Genomic DNA, 12,920 nt, shown 5'->3' with positions numbered 1-12,920 from the left:
GAAGCCGTCACCGAGCAAAGGATAGCAGACGGTGGTACCTCTGATACCGGCTCCAAGACCTGAGCCTCGTGCAGAGATAAACTCTCGACACCTGGCACCGCAGTCATAGGAGCCGGCGTCCGAATCTGAAAAGAGGTGCTCGGAGCCGATGACTTGGGCTCCGACACTCTTGAAGACTTCGACCCCTTCGAAAACTTGGATACCTGTTCAGCCTTGTCCAGGGCCTCCTAAAATTCGGGTTTAAGCAACCCTCTGTCAACCAACTTCCTGCGTCTTTCCAGCATGACCCTCCCACTAAAAGAATGACAAATGGAACAGACTTCCTGCAAGTGGAGAGGGCCAAGACAGTAGACGCAGGATGAGTGGTTGTCAGTAATGGACATCTTCTGTCCGCACTGACACCTTTTAAAACCAGATTTGTTTTTTTCTGACATTATGAAGTAAAAAGGAAAAATCCAAAAAACACAGCACACTTAAGAAAAAAATCCCTATATAATGTTAAGTGTAATAATAACAATACAATTTAAATGTAATATATATATAAAAATGTAAAACACACAGCACACTATGATATATATATAATAGAAAAAGAAGAAGTTAAAGGCAAAAAATTTTTTTTTTTTTAAATACTGTCAATCCTGACAGAAAAAACCCGAAGGCCTTAACTAAAGAATTTTTAAACTAACTAAACTAGTCTAAATAACACCTATATTATAATACTTATTTACACACTAAAAAATGAGTATAAATCTGTAGAAAGAGAACCATATATTAAGAAAAGTAGAAAAAAAAAATATACTGGCCCGAGCCTCTCAATGCGATCTGCTGCTAACGGCAAACTAGATCTGAGGGTTAGCACCCGAGGATCATGGGATATTACTGTGCCTCGAGCTTTCTCGAAGATGCGGAGCTAGTGATGCGGCCAACTCGGAGCCGAGGATCAGCTCCGAACCCGTGTGTAAGAACAAACGGCGAGATTGAACAATTTCACATCATGCCATTTCATCTTTTTAACTGACCCTAGGACCCACTACAATCAACTTCTCCACAAGTCAAACTGGATTTGTGTTATACAAAGAAAGACTCAACTTCTTCACTCTTTGAAATAAAGCTAATCAAACAATGCATAAACCCCTCAGATATCCTTAAAGCTTCTTGTGAAAAACATCTCCAATGACAAATAATGATGATGTGCATAGCCATTAGGTACACCGACTGGCATTCAAGCATTTAGCAAAATCTGGAGAGCCTGATAGAACAGTCTGTGGAAACAAGACAGCAGCAAACACCACAATCCTTACAAGCTGAGTTCAAAGTCTTTTTCTCACAGAGAATGCATGCTGTTGACTCAGAGTTACTGGACAGCCTAGTAAAGACTTTCTCAAAGTGCGACCCGCAGACCACTGGTGAGCCACGTGGATTTCCTGGTGGGCCTTGAGAGGTATTAGCAAATAAATTTCTGATTGGATCTGGACTCTTCACTGTCCATTTTTTTTTTCTGGATTTTCTGGAAATAAAGAGCTTAATCTGGTGTTCAGATGTATCGCTCCCAAGAGTTCCACCTTTCTTGAAGCTGACTGGTTAATTTCAGCTTACAACTGCAAGCTGAGAAAACCAATCAGCACAGATTCAGCAGTGTACCAGAAACCAAAGATAAAATCCTATAAAACCACCAATTCTGTCTGTGCTGTGGTGTGCATGGGAAGTCTGTATTTGGTACGGCAATACTTGTCCAGTCCACTCGCTCCACCGGCGGCAGAAGCAGCGGGTCTATATTACAAGATCGAATGTTTAGGTGACCAAACACCTAAACATTGAACTTGTAATATCTAACCTAAAACGTCGAACGTCTTAGGGAAAGACGTCCGTTGGCCACAAAAATAAAAAAATAACTTTACACCCAAACTAAATGGGGGGCTGTGCCCTCCACACCCCCCTTAACTAAATATGCCAACTCTGAGATTGCTCTGCAGTAGACAAAATGGCAAAATCCAGCGAACGGCCAAGGGAAATCTTTCCCTGCATTAATTCGGCCATTTGCCGTTTTTGCTTTTGATATTACAAGTTTGATGTTTAGGTGTTCAATCACCTAAACATTCGATCTTGTAATATAGACCCAAAGCAACAACACCTTTCTGCTCCATTAAAAATGTAAGTGCGATTTTTTTTTGTTTTTTGGTTAAATTTACCTCAAGCACTGTACACAGTACTTTTTTACCCTGGCTGATGATCCGGTAACTTTTTTCCCTGGAGATCATGATTAAGATGACATAATTCAGTTATATTAATCATAAGGTATAGTAGATGTGTTTATGAACTGAATTATGTCATCCCAGTATTTTTTTAACTGCAGACAGGATCAGATGGGTTCCTGGGGGTGGTTATTTGAAACCAGTGAATCGGAGCTCCACTGAGACTGCCTGCTTGTTACTTATGTGTTTGTTCCTGTTGCTGTTTATATATACATTGGCGGCAAGTTGTAATAAATGAGAAGTGTTTTTTTTTTGGCCTGGCAGCTGGCACGGAAAGGGGATTTTACTGAAGGGGTTGCTTGGGTGAATGTTTCATTTGGTCTTGTACATACTAGAAAATGTTACTGACGGGATTGCTTGGGCAAATGTTTCATTTTGATGATTGTACATACTGTATCTGGACATTTTACTTAAGGGGCCTGTTTGGGAAATGTTTCATTTTGGTGTTTGTGCATACCTGTACACATTACTGAAGGGGTTGCTTGGGCAAATGTTTCATTTTGGTGCTTGTGCATACCTGGACATTTTACTGATGGGGTTTCTTTGGGAAATGTTCCATTTTGGTGCTTGTGCATACCTCCTTTTTATATGTACCCACTTATTTCCATAAATAAATAATTATACATTTTACAACTGCATCACTTCTTGGTGTTATTCACAGTATATCCCAACTTCCAATTATAATTCAACTTAATTTTTATTTGGAATCCGTTCAGGGCTGACAATAAATGCGAAGCCCAGACATTTGTAGTCTCACCTCTGGTGGTGAAATATGAGCCATCTTTAAATGTGATTTATGGAAGGGGCTAGTGGGCCACTGAGTTATGTGCTTAGTCCAAGTGGGCCGTGATCAGACAAGTTTGAGAAACACTGGTCTAGTAAAAGTAACAGCTTTCTCCTGTGTTGCCGTTTTTAAATATACTTAGCCATAAGATATTAACTGAACATTTCACTTCACTGTGAACAAATAATTGGGGTGGGAGGTTGGTGTAATGGTTAAGGTGTTTACCTTACAGATACAAGGTGCAGGGTTTGATTCTCACTTGGGATAATTGGCTAGGCTTGAAATGGCCCACAAGGGCAGTTAGCCTATTACTAATCTATGAACTAATCTATGAACTTAATTAGATATAAATAATGTCACTATTTATTGCATACAGCTAAGAATGTAACTGAAGAACAATACAATATGTGCACTGTATCACCCTTTTCTATACCACTCCCCTTATTTTCCTTCTATGTTTTTCCCTTGTATTGTTCAATATTGAGCCTAGGTCATTGCAAAAAAAGAGTCCTCTGACCAGTCCACCTCCTCAGATAACAAACAAATAAATATCCATAGTCTTACAACCATATCATTTAAAAGACTGTATATGCTGCAAAACGCAATGTCTCTATAGTAAATTTTCTTCTAACAGTCTACTACAGCTTACTATACATTAGCTGCTTTCACTTTTTTTCTACATTCCTCTTTAACTCATCCAACCATTTTATTGAGTTCCACTGGTACAGTTTCACTTTGCTAATTTTACAGAAGATATTATGCATTTCCACCGTTTCTCTCTTTATTTTCTTTGTCCCTTCTCAAATTCTGAAATACACAATCCAGAGAACAATGTTTATTATTTATATTACACTTTCTATATTACCCTGCCTCAGGATCCCTCTCCTAGTTTTAATTAATGAAGGATATGCTTCTTCTTTATCTCCATAATATTAGTGTAACTGTAGGTTTCAATTTTTGCAGTCTTTTTCACTTTATTCTCTCCTTTTCTGTATCCCTTACTGTACACAATTTATATTACCCCTCCCCCTATTACCCAATCCATTGCTAAGAGCAGTTGCAGTTTTACATTTATGGATTTTTTTCTTTATCTAGCATTTTTTTTCTCTATGATCTTGCAGTACATTTGTATCATCCTTCCTCCTGTTTAAACTGGCTCAACCGCATGTATTTCTTTCCTTTCTATATATTCTTATACTCCTTTCTCACTCTTTGCTTCAATTTATTCCCCATCTCCTTATTGGCAATGCAATTTTCTAACCACTGAAATGGTAGGATCCACTATGTGTAGATTTGCATGGTGGTGGTTAGCAGCCATGACAGAGTCCTGAAATTATGGCTATAGTTTCCTTTGTGCAGTTATTGCAACTTGGATCTGATGCAATAAAAGCACTCCCTCTACATCAGGCTTCAGAATCTATCATGGTTTCAGAACAAAGGGTAACTGTACAGACTACCTGCTTTTGTCAGACCCCCTTAAAATTTCATGTCTAATTACCCATGATCTTAACATACAAATCCTAGAGGTTCAAATCACACTCAGCAAAACAAATTACTAAGTAATTTCCTCCTACAGATCCCCATCGATGTCAATGGAGGACCGTGGTAGCTACATCACTGCACTTGAAGGGAGCACCATCAATTATCAAACCTTATACTACCATGTTAGGAGACTAACCACCCAACCACTGATTGGCATAATTACATCAGCATATATACTCTAGTAAATAATAAGGAAGATTGTCTGAAGACAGTGGGAAGTTAAAGAATTATATGGTGATATTACACACACAGACACACACACACACACTCACACACATGCTCACTCACACTAACACACACACACACACACACACACACACACACACACACACACACCTATAGTTCAGCCACATGGAGGGTCCCATTTTCATTTCTGAAAGATATTGAAAGAAGAACTTGAGAAATTAGAAAAAATGGACATGGCTGAAAAGGTATTTACTCTTATTCCTTGTCTCTTACCCAGAGATACATTTCCCAAAATTAAAGAACATCAAGGAAATGAGAACACACACTGATAAAAATGTGCATAACACAACAATAAAGACACCGGAGTATTGCACTAGATAAAAATTGGTGAACAGAGTAGAACATAGATGTTTAATAAGATGGATTTGATCAGGGTGTAATCAGCCTGAGTTAGACAAAAACTGCAGAAGCAATACCACTTTTTTACATGAGATTAAAGAGACAGATTAGTCCAAATACGGAATACAATGTCCCCCTTGGGATGCTCCTGAAATGAAATGGTTGGAAGACCCCAGAGGTTCCTAACAAATAGCATCACTGGTTTAAAATCCCTTAGCTATAAGAAAAGACTACAATCACAGTCCCTTGTTTTCCATGTCTTATAGGCTCCTCAGTGGAGCCCTATGTCTTGCCTTGTGAGCAATCGGGTACTCAACACTCCAGAATTTCTTGTACCTTTACAATCAAGCAGTCCCACAAACACGAGAACAAGGGATCTAAAATTGCTTCAGAGGATCAGTAAAACAAGGTGGACAGACAGATTTGTTACTCACTGTTTCCTTCAGCTTTGGAACAGACTCGCCCCTGCAGATAAAGCTGTGTGACACACTGTGTTCCTTTAAACAAGACTTTGATAATTTAATGGGTATTCATAAATTCACCCCAGTCTCGACTGGTCTAGCCCTCCTTGAGAGGGAAGGTACAATCAAGGGTGGCAACAGGCAATGCATAATGGTAGCAAGATACATTAATCAAACTTTCTAAGGCTCCTATGACTTGGAGCATGAACTATGAATCTGAAATATTCCACCATCTAATATAGAACTTATCTACAGTTAGACGCACTAAAAATATCATGAAACATTAAGAAAGGTGCTTAACAGCCTGAGAGAAAATGGGCTAACTTTGAACAAAGAAAAATGTGAACCTGACAAAACTTTGATAAGAGTTCTACTGTATCACAGGATCATAGGAGATTACTAGGCTAATGGCCCTAGGGCCCTTTACAAGCCTAGCCAGGAATTTATCCCCAAAAAGAAACCTCAGTCAGCACCTGTCACCCCTGTCAATGAGGGACACAGGTGGACCCCCTGGGACAAATTTGTGGTTTCCCATTCACTCATCATAGTTGCGCTTGAAGAGGGTCAGCAACATGCTCTGTTTGACATGCATGGGAAATCTATTCCAGAGACAGGGCAGTATCTGAGAGACAAATCTGTCTCTCCAGCAGGTTTTGTTGATGTCACTTATTAGATTCAGGCCTTTTGAGCGGGTAATGCATTTGGAGTTAGACTTACAGATATGAAGCAGCTGTAGTAGGGCAGGGTCTGAGACTGCCTTGTAGGTGAGGCACAGATCACCCCTTAGCATTCTGTATGATACCGAAAAGAGTGATAGTGATTTGAGCCTCTCTGCATAGGACAGGTGTTGGAGGCCATGGATTCTCTTTGTGAGGTATTTCAGTAATCTTTCCAGTTGGTGCAGATGTTCATAGAGCTACATACCAAACGGGGTGTTATACTCAATTATTGGTCTAATGAGGGAGGAGTATAGAGAGATAATAACCTCCTTTTTTCTGGATGCAATCCCTTTACCTATGAGATGAACTAAGTAAAAGGCTTTTCTGACCACTCCTACTACATGATTGTTGAATGTGAGGTTGTTAGATTTTTCTATCAAGAATAAGTCAGGTGCCTCCACCAAATCAAAAGCCACATATGACATGTTATCATTGACAAATACCAAATATTTTCAAATTCTTACTAGGCATGGCTAATGACAGCTTAGTGTTTATGAAAGGCCAACATTCTACCACTTAGTTCATGAAAAAGGTGCACAAAACATCAAGAGGGCTTAGCATAACAAAAAAAAATGCCTAAGCTTAGATGCAGTCATCTCAAGCTGAATTTCTTGAGATTTGTGTCTTAAAACACAACCACCTCTTTATGGCTGGAGATCAGATCATAATCCTCTACATAATGACTGAAACATATTCAGACACCCAGGTGTGGGACTGTTATATCCACCAAATCAGGCCATGGAATGATACTAGCCTTGATGAAGATCTCTGCAGTACTTGTAATACGAGAAGTTATATGATCCGACTGTGGCCTTCACTTTAACAGTTCACAGTTAAAGCACTTCAGCAAAATATAAGGAATAACACAAAGGAGGGCAATTCCACTGTGGTCACAAGCTAATGGCTTGGATAAAGATTTATAACCAACAAGCAGTAAGCAATAAGAATTTCAAATAAGAAAAATGTGCCATAGAGACCTTAGGGGAACAGCATAATGATAAGGCACAGAATTCTACCAGAAAACACAGGAGCAACACTATTTAGCCTATACATTTCCATCTGTAAACGAGTCAAGGCGGGACCATGCCAGGTATATGTATAAAAAGTCTTGAGACAAAGATTCAAAATGAAAATACTTTCTGATCTGAGAACGCACGCCAGGGAAGAAACCTTCCAAAAGGGACAATATGTTTTAGTTAAAATTGGGAAACAATTGTTCATCTCTGTTCAGCCATGAGCTTTATTTTGTGCAAGAACTCCATGATCACTGCAAATAATGGGAGATATTACCTGACAGTACAGTAATAATTTTGAAATCCTGTTCTGATGATCTTGAGTTTGACTATATTCAACCAGTACAACAACTACACTTTACCATGTACTAATTCAAATGTGCAAGAGACCATTCTTACTTTGAAAATGCCTGAATGTACAGGAAAAGCTTCTTTTCTCCAGGGGGTCTATATTATAAGATAGACGGTTGAAAACATAGAACAATATATGGTCGATGTCTTCAAACGTCGACCTTATAAAAAGACAAAAAAGAAAAAAGTACCCTAACGGGTTTAGGCAGGGGGGCAAGCCCCCCTGTACCCCTACCCCCCGCTACTTAAATATACCAACTCCGTGACTGCACTACATTACAGTAAACGGAAATCTCCCCTTACAGAGATTTCCGTTTACACGCTCGAGATTCTGAGTGTTCGATATTCTCGTGTCGACAATGTCAGATTCGACATTGTCGGCTTTCGAGAATATAATATAGACCCTTCTCCAGGTTGCCCAAAATATAGAGCCTCAGAACTGTACACAGTTGTAAGGCTCTGCATATCTGTTCATAACTGAGAGTCTGACAATTGTGTGGCTAGCAGCTGCGTGAGTGCTATCATTGTGAGTCAATATCGCTGAAACAACTTTCAGTGCTAATTCTGGCCTTGTCCCCTCTGCTGTGTGACTATGGAGTTGATTATATATATATATATATATATATATATATATATATATATATATATATATAGATATATATATATATATATATATATATATATATGTTATAGGGAGTTTGAAAGCCCCAATGCAACAAAAGACTTTCCTTGTGTACTACTCAAAACAGATTTTCAGATACCCATTCTCACCATCTACCATGATGGAAATTACTCCACATGTATGCTTTAAATGTCTGAAATGAACAATCTAGTACATGTTGCTTCACATTTAGAAAACACTTAAAAGAACAAAGGTGCTGCTCAGAATACTTTAAATGCAATGACTATCTGAAATTAACCTGATTTAGAACTTCACAGGCAGTCCTCATTACAAGGCTAACTGCAAGTTCTGAATTTCATTACAGAGAAACGACTTAAAATGTGAAAACGTTGGATGCATTTACACAGTAAATGTTTATAATATCAAAATGCTGTACTTTATCACAACCACTTTTATTAAAGGGAAGGAGATGTTGTGATGTTGCTGTACAAGTTGAATGGCTCCTAAAAAGCTGCCACAAAAGGAGGCACTAACTGATTTTCCCAGTTAAGATGCTAGATTCAGTGATCCGGGAGTATGGAGGTATAACTGGTGCTAACCTAACACATTCACTACGGCCACCCACCAAACAATTGTTGTTTTAACGGTGACTCAATCCTCAGTATATATGACTGACCTCCAGTGCTCTGACTGGGCCACTGAGCTGAGCATAATCTGCTCATTGGTTCTGACTGGGTTTCTGGACATAAACAGGCAATGTGCAAGAATATAGTGAGCCACTAATCAAATAAAACTTCTATGATATGTGCGTACAATTTGTAATGGCTTTTAAAAATGAAGTGTTCCACGCCTTTCAGTTTGGCTTTTTCATCCAGTGTGGCCAGCTGCATAGCTATGTGGCTGTTTCTGTAGAATATGCTGTTTTAAACCTGCCACTGCCTCAGTAGTATTATATGATGCCTAATTAAAAACTTGATTTTTAAAGGGGTGCTCCTACCATCTGCATTCACTATTCTTATGCTTTTATACCTACAGGGCTAAATACTAGTTCACCTTGCCAAACCACTAGAACAGTAGACAGTCATTGTTCCAGTGCTTGTTCTGTATGATGACCCTCCAGACTGGGGTGAGCCAGTCTCCCTTGTGAAGTCCTAACAGCTAGTCAAGAATACTGCAGAACATCCCCAGATGAAGAACCACTGCCTGATGCTTAGGCAGCCTTCTCTGCTTACATGATTTATTCACCTTTGTGTACTGGATTGGCCTATGGGAAGAAGTAGCCAGGATGTATTTATAAAGAATCTGCATGGCTGTCAAAGATTTCTCCTTTGCAGCTTCTCAATGATATCTTCCATTTGACATATGTCACTGACTCACAAAATGGCATCAGGAACAGCCTGATGCAGTTGTTCATTAAATGAGGTGAGTCTGAGCCACGTTATCTGGACATACAAACACATTCAAAAAGTTACTGCTTCAGACAAAGGATAAGTCCAATAAAAACCGCAAAACTGCAGGAGGAAACAGGGAAGTGCACTGGAAAAAAAAAAGAGTGCTCAGAGTCCTTCCAGACTCTCTTTGATTTCAGCATCAGCCATTTCTGCCAATTATTCCAGTGCCTGAGTTACCAAATAAGAGCCAGAAGAGGTGAAACAGACAGTTTAGAACACTAAGGCCAGGATGGCAAAGAAGAACATCAGTTAGCCCACCCTAGCTTTAGACTCCTTGTCTGGCAGAAGTGTGGCAATGGTTCCATACCCTAAAACTGGGACCTATGCTGGGAAAAAGAGATCACAAAGAATTCTGCCACTAGATATTTTAAGAGCATGCCAGGACACTCACCTAGGGACTTAAAAGATGTTTGCCTTTTAGGAAGCTGAATGACTGGTGCCTCTGTACATTCAGGCTACAACAATGCCATTCTTAGAGACAGGGTTCATAGCGAGATGAGCCAGGGCTCCTTAGTCTTCTCCCCAAGACACTAATTCAGTCTCTTCTTGGCAGAATGGAGAAAACTCACAGGCCATTCCAAACAACTCACAAGTTACACTTTTTCAAAAGGAAAGGTCATTTGAGGATGAAAGTGGGAAGGGTTGACTCATTATTCCGGTCGGCCTCAGAGACAGAGACCTCAGTCCCTTCTGAAGCCCCTACCCAAGAAACTTCATAGGGTAAAGAAGGCATCCACCTTGAGCTACATGCAAGAGGAGAAAAGTGTGTCCTCTTCTAGCAAACAGCAGATATCTATTGTGAAGAAATGCACAAACCAAAGGCAGCAGTGGGAGAAAGAGATAAGGCAGGGTTTCTGTAAAAAGAATAAACTAGTTCTCCCCAAACATGTATTAAGTCTTTTAGTATTTGTATGCTTACTTATTTATTTTTACTGTAATGGTGTTTGGGCTCTGGCACCTTAATAAATATGAATCTGAATTTGCAACTGAAAGTTTTCATTTATCCAAGTAATCAGGTCCTACCAAACAATAAATAATGAAAGCAAATCCAATAAGGTGGGGCTGACAATATATACATTGGGTGCAGGAATATAGCCTCTAACCTCTTTACCTCTCAACTTTGGGCCTTTGACCTGAAGAAAGTACAAGAAGACTTTATTCAGCTATGGCAAGTAGAAAGGTTGAATCTCTAGCAGTTCAGGCAAGCCCACACATTTACCTCCTTCTCAAGCAGCAGAAGCAGATCCTGTCTGCGTTTTAGCTGATGATCTGATAACCATTGACACACAAACACACACAAGGTTTTAACTATTTTCAGTACTGAATGTGGGAATTTTCCTACAAAACGTTATAACAGAAAGCAAAACAATATTACCTAAGCAACAGGTAAAAAATGGGGAAAAGGGTTTTGAGGGTGCACTACTACACTAGAGCAGTAACTCCAATACATGTGCCAGATTTCAATTGTGAGGCATTGTAGAGGCTGCCTTGAAGTAAGTTGCATAGACGTACATTAGAAAAAGAGTTCTTTAAGGGACTAACTGCAAATGCTGTTAACATAGCTGACAGAATAACAGAAAACAGCTACTGCCTATATGATCAGTTAAGTCTCATTAAAATTTATTTTTCATTTCAAATGTTCAAATATGAAGAAAGCCCTTCTACAGAGACAGAAATAACAAAAGACCAAATTTGTTTACTTACCACCTCTGTGGGAAAAGTGCACAGGCAGCTGGTACCATGAACAACAGGCTGTTAAGAGAATAAAAGGTGAGAAAAACTGTCAAACACAAACACTACATTGTTTCCTCAAAGCTGCTGCTCTTATAACTATGTGATGTGACAGTATTCTTCATAAACAACTCCTGACAAACCTTCCACATGCAATACATACACTGTAGAACACTATGCACCTTAATTAGTCATTTTACTTACTCAATTCCTATTTAACTCTGTTTAACATATTGTTTTGATTAGGCATATCCTCTGAGGCTTGCATGATTCTTCAGTGATTATTGAAAATTACAGGTAGAAGTAAAGCAGGGAGTGAAGTTCCACAAAGCATAAAACAATGTTATGTCTCAAATGGGAAAAAAGGAAGGTCAATGTGCCCAGCATCAAACTAGCAGAGTCTGTTGTATAACAAGTTATCAGAAGTTTGTGACAGCTTCTACATGCACATCACACTGTGCGTTACACTTCGCATACTCCCTGTAACATAACAGATAAAAATTCAGCAAGCTAGAACTGATAAAGCGTGTAGATCCTGCAGCACCTACAGGATAGAATGAAGAATCTCAGTCACACAATAGAAGGAGAAACTATGCATCACCACCCCAGCACGCAGTGCCTGGGGCCTAGTGCCTATTTCAGACATTCACAAACTACACTGGAGGTCATGAAGGCTAGATAACACTAAATGATAACTTCGGACACAAGAGTCAAGATGTGTACAGATAAAAGAATCAGGAAAAGCAAATCAAAGGAATGCAAACATTAACCAAGCAGAAAAAAAAATCAAAAGAATTCATGTACATGTTACAAGAAATGCCATAATAATATTGTAAAAGCATCAAGAAAACTATTAAGTGCTGCCAAATGACCATTCTAAAAATAAAAGCACGGGAAGCAAGCTTGTAAAAGATTGTGCTCTTATGCCTGAAATGATGAGCTTTAAGGCCATCTAGATAATATAACAGAGTATTGCCAGACAACTTATGAAGAGGACTTTGCTATATTACCTAGATGACCTCCAAGCTCATCATTTGAGGCATAACAGCACAATCATTTACAAGCTTGCTTCCCATGCTTTTATTTTTAGAATGGTCATTTGTCGTCTTCATTAATTAGCAATTTGAATCCGCGGTGGTGGTGCTGCGGTAGCATTGTCGCCTCACAGTAAGACGTTGTCCAGTTCGATTCTCAGCTAGAGCATCTTCTGCGTGGAGACATTCGTGAATGGGCGTACCTTTGTTGAAGGTTGTGCGTCAGGGCTGGCAATTCGGCATGTAAAAATCAACTGCCAATCATTAGCGGACCGGAGTTCTGCTGTGGCGACCCCTAACCGGGAAAAGCCGAAAGACAAAACAACAACATTAATTAGCAATTTGCATATTTTTCCTGCAAGTTCCTAAACTTGG

General features: G+C 39.3%; 1 protein-coding gene across 3 annotated transcripts in view; it reads right to left on the bottom strand.

Moving 5' to 3' along the window:
- SFXN2 (sideroflexin 2) overlaps positions 1-12,920 on the bottom strand; it is a 666,316-nt gene that overhangs the window by 29,692 nt on the left and 623,704 nt on the right. For all 3 annotated transcript variants that reach the window (XM_044056549.1, XM_044056546.1, XM_044056548.1), the window contains one exon: positions 11,485-11,532. In XM_044056549.1, coding sequence (XP_043912484.1) covers positions 11,485-11,532 — 48 coding nt within the window. The remainder of the gene's footprint in view (positions 1-11,484; positions 11,533-12,920) is intronic.

Source organism: Protopterus annectens, chromosome 14.part0 (genome assembly GCF_019279795.1).
Source record: "Protopterus annectens isolate FY-2018-M chromosome 14.part0, PAN1.0, whole genome shotgun sequence".
Taxonomy (NCBI): Eukaryota; Metazoa; Chordata; order Ceratodontiformes; family Protopteridae; genus Protopterus; species Protopterus annectens.
The sequence above is the reverse complement of the archived record's forward strand: the minus strand, read 5'-3'. Positions and strand labels throughout refer to the sequence as shown.